This window comes from Octodon degus, unplaced genomic scaffold (assembly GCF_000260255.1).
Source record: "Octodon degus isolate 3935 unplaced genomic scaffold, OctDeg1.0 scaffold00005, whole genome shotgun sequence".
NCBI classification, from domain to species: domain Eukaryota; kingdom Metazoa; phylum Chordata; class Mammalia; order Rodentia; family Octodontidae; genus Octodon; species Octodon degus.
Window position 1 is genome coordinate 33,692,322 of NW_004524581.1, and position 4,309 is coordinate 33,696,630.

Here is a 4,309-nt window from a genome sequence, read left to right on the forward strand (position 1 = left end):
AATCCCCAGCACCACATGCCAGCCAGCCCCGCCCCCTGGTGGACTGAGCTGGACACACACACACACACACACACACACAAATAAATAAAAAATTAAAAAAATAATAATAAACAGTCAGGGCCTGTGAGATACTTCAACAGACTAAGTGCCTGCTCAGGCAAGTGCTGGGACTGGGGTTCAATCCTCGGCACCGCATGCCACACCAACCCACTGGGCTCACCCCTAGGTGTGCTGAGCCAGCCACCAAATCCTAGCACTGGGGAGGCTGAAAACAGGAGGTTCATTATGAGTCTGAGCTGCGTAGTGAGACCCTGTACCAAATACATTAAAAAAAAAAGTCTACACAAAAAAGTAAATAGCCAATAAGCAGATAAAATTTGCTAAATATGTTTGTATCAATAGTCATTAGGGAATGTAAATCAAAACTACAAAAGGTACCTCACACACAGAAAGATGGCTACTATTTGGAAAGGGGGAAGGTTAGCTAGAGTTGGCAGGAAGGTGGAAAAACTAGAACTCTTGGACACTGCTGGACGTAGACAAACAGCTCATCAGTTCTGTCAAAAGCTAACTAGTCACTACAGCACCCAGCAATCCCACTCTTAGATATATCAAGAAGACTAAACAAACTGTCCAAACAAAATCTTTTTTTTTTTTTTTTTTTTTGCGGAACCAGGGATTGAATTCAGGCTCTTGTGCTTGCCAGGGAAGCGCTTGTTCCACTGAGCCATCTCCCTGCCCCTGCAAACAAAATTTTACATGTGAATTTTTTTTTACACATGTTGACAGCAGAATTATAACAGCAACAAGTGGAAACAATCATATCCACCCACTGATAAACTGATAAAACGTGGTACGTGCATGTATTGTAGTAGTATTCACCTATAAAAAGGAATGAAGTGCTATGAAATGCTACAGCATGTCTGAACCCTCACTACACTAAGCTAAGTGCAGGAAACCAGACAACAAAAGGCCCTGTACAATATGACAGTTATAGGAAATGTCCAAGATAAGGAAATCCAAATGCCCCTTGAAGTGGCATTTATTTGCACTGCTGAACACTCTACCAGAGTTTTGTACGTAGACAAGCACTCTCCCACTGTGTTACACCTCCTACCCTTAATAAAGTGCTTTAAAAAGTAGCCAGTGCAGGCCTGAAGTCCCAGTACTCAGAAGGCTGTGGCAGGACTGCTGCCATGAGTTGGAGGCCAACTTGGGCTACAAAGCGAGACTCTGTCTCAAAGAAAAATAAACTATTCTCACTGTTTCTAGATCCTAGCCTCTCAATCTCCTAAACCGCCTGTCCAGGCGCCCATCTACCCCTGCATTAAAACAGCTCATTCAACAATGGGCCCAGGGGCCGGGGAGATGGCTCAGTGGGATAAGCGCTTGACTGGCAAACGCAAGGATCTGAGTTCAAGCCCCAGTTCCGCAAAAAAAAAAAAAAAAAAAAATGGGCCCAGCAGGCAGCCCACCAACCTCTTTTTATCCAACCCAGAAGCCATCATCCTTGTCTTTGAAGTTTTCATCTACAGCACTAGTGTCTCCCTGCTGCCTTTCCTGATCCTGCCTCTGGTCACTCCTGCCGGTCTTCCTTAGAGTCCCCAAGGCTCGATCTTTAGACCATGTCTCAGTCTCTGCTCTCCCGTTACTTCGTCAGTAGCCTAGGCACGCTCAGTCTCTCTGCCCCATCCCTTGCCCAACTGCCTGCCTGCTTCTCCCCTGCACGGTCTTCACTCGGGAGCCAAGACAGTCTGTTACAAACAACAAGGTCACAGCCAAAGTGCTCTTGCTTTTCACTCAGCGTCAACTCCAGTCTGCGAGCAGGCCGGGATGTGCTGCTCCAGTCCCTCTCAGCTCTCAGCTCAGCCCCCACTCTCCCTCACACTGCTCTCCAGCTGGGCAGCCCCACCGTGAGGCCACTGCAGTGGCCGCTGCCCATCTGGGATGCTGACGTTCTCTTCTGGTGCTGAAGATTCAACCCAGGCCTCATCCACGCTAGCCAAGCACTCCACCACGGAGCTACACCTCCAGCCCAGATGTTCACTTTCCGTAAATTGCTGCTCAACAATACATTTTCAGTGAGGGCTGCTACAATTGGCCCACTTGAGCTCTCAAGTCCCACCTCGGCACCTCTAGGCCTTCTCACTTGCTTTCTTTATCCAGAGTGCTTATCACGAACCATAGCACATGGTTGTTTATGTCCTTCCTCCCCCAGCCACAATATGAAGTCCACAAGGGGCAATTTCTGGCTGCTTCATTGAATAAAGCATTCCAAGTGTTCACAACATCATGTGCTCAATAAATATCTGTTGAATGAATGTGTAGCATTGATAACACATTACTGTACTTTTTTTTTTTTTTTTTTGGTGGAACCGGGGATTGAACTCAGGCCCTTGCACTTGCCAGGGAAGCACTTATTCCACTGAGCTATCTCCCCGGCCCCCACATTACTGTACTTATAAACAAGATCACCCCCCCCAATGTTACACCAAAACCCCTTGAAGACAGGGAACAAATATCTACTATCATTAAACTTCAGTAAATGTTGGCTGACTGGGTCATGGGGTGTGCAAAACCAAGGAGACATGCTGAGGGGGGAAAGGGCTGGAGGAGGTGAAATGGCTGCTCATGAGCAATGGCAAGAGAAAGGGCTCAGCTACGTAAAACAAAGCCTAGACCACAAGGAATAAGGAGCTCTGGAAGGGTGCCATTTGCTTCCCTAGTGAAGGTCCCAGTGGGGCTCTCCCCGAGGCTCTCACCTGCGGGACTGTGGTCTCCAGACTGTAGTGCTTGTTCAGGAACTTCAGCAGCTTCTGAGAGGGTCTGTCGATGGCTAGCTGATGGGGCTCAACCCGTTCCTTCTGCAGGGAATAGGAGACTCTGGGTAGGAAGAGTTTTGGGGAAAGCATGCCAAAAGGAAGTCAGGAGCCTGGGAAGGAGACAGGCGGCGGCCATGGAAACACTTCCAGCGCCAGGGTGGCAGGGCCTCTGGAGGGGCTTAGGGCAAGGGACCTTTATTTTTATTTTGGATGAATCAGTGGAGTGGGGGTACCTGCAGCATATACTGGAAGAGTTCTCGCCCGTGGCCGTGACGCTGCAGTGACTCATGTATGTAAAAGTCTAGGATGCAAAGTGGCTCCACCTCATTGTGAGCCTCTCGGTCATCCTAAGGGGTGAAGAACAACAAATACCTTAGAGTTCCAGGAATCTTTGTCACCTCTCAACCTCCAGCACTTTTTTTCTCTGGAACTAAGGCACTCAGGTCCCCAGCTTGCAACAACACTCACCAGTACAAAGAGCTTCTTGTATCCAACTTTCAGGAAACCAACAATAGCTCCTTTCCCAGCCCTGTAGGATGAAGACAACAACAATGAACAAGCCAGTGGCAGATGTCTGGAGAAGAAGGGTCAAAGAAGGGGAAGGGCTGAGGGAGCAGGAGGTTAAGGGGACAAGGGTGCACGTGACACTCACGGCCGGGCAGAAGTGTCTTTGAGCACATAGATAACATGGCGGTTACTCTGCATCCTTGACGCACTGGTGATTGGAGCAGGAAGGTGCTGGGCCTGTGGAGAAAGAGGATACAAAGACGGGCTTTCCACAAATCCCTTCCAAAGGACCCGGGCTTCCCTTTACCCGAAACTCCGGAGGTCCCCTTTTGACTCCAGCCAGCCACTACCTTAGCAGAAGCCTTGCCCAGTTCATCGACAATGGTCATAATTTGCTGCTGCAGATCAACACTGTGGAAAGAGGAGACAGACACTCACCAGGAACCCGGGCCACAACTCCAGCCAGGTTCAAACTTCCAGCTTCCCTGCCTTTGCCTGGGGGATTCCAACCCGATGTCCCACACCACCCTTCTGGAACCCGGACTTTTGTCACATCTCTCCAGGTGGGACACTTTCCTACTTTGCGGTTACTACGGGGAACAGGGAAGGCAAGTCAACCCGCGGGCTGTGGTTGGGACCGAATAGAGCCAAGGGGTAAAAAGTCACATATCCAAGCACTGATCAGTGCCACCAGATTTAGGATTACAAGGCTAGAAAGGATATTGGAAGGAGTGGCCGCCAGGCAGAGAAGGGGGCGTGGTGCCTGGCCCGGGCTTGGGAAGGAACGGGGAAAAACGGCCACGGGGCGGGATCGAGATGTCACCGGGCCGGCGTTGTGGTTCCGGGTCGGCGGGCCGGGGGCCGCAGGTGCTGGTCCAGCACCGTGATCCGCTCCGGGAGCAGCGCATCCACATCGAAAGGGAACTCCATGGCCCATTGTGCGCGGCCAGGCCCGCCCGCACGACGTCACTTCCGCCCGC

At 50.5% G+C, this 4,309-nt stretch overlaps 1 protein-coding gene across 1 annotated transcript in view; it reads right to left on the reverse strand.

Moving 5' to 3' along the window:
- Positions 1–4,303, reverse strand: part of Atat1 (alpha tubulin acetyltransferase 1) — a 12,079-nt gene extending 7,776 nt beyond the window's left edge. The window contains exons 1-6 of the mRNA XM_004624340.2: positions 4,153–4,303; positions 3,680–3,740; positions 3,475–3,566; positions 3,291–3,351; positions 3,056–3,169; positions 2,763–2,864 (exon numbers count right to left, since the gene is read on the reverse strand). Of these exons, the coding sequence (XP_004624397.1) occupies positions 2,763–2,864; positions 3,056–3,169; positions 3,291–3,351; positions 3,475–3,566; positions 3,680–3,740; positions 4,153–4,259 (537 nt within the window). The 5' untranslated portion in view covers positions 4,260–4,303. The remainder of the gene's footprint in view (positions 1–2,762; positions 2,865–3,055; positions 3,170–3,290; positions 3,352–3,474; positions 3,567–3,679; positions 3,741–4,152) is intronic.
- Between the last annotated feature and the right edge of the window lie 6 nt (positions 4,304–4,309).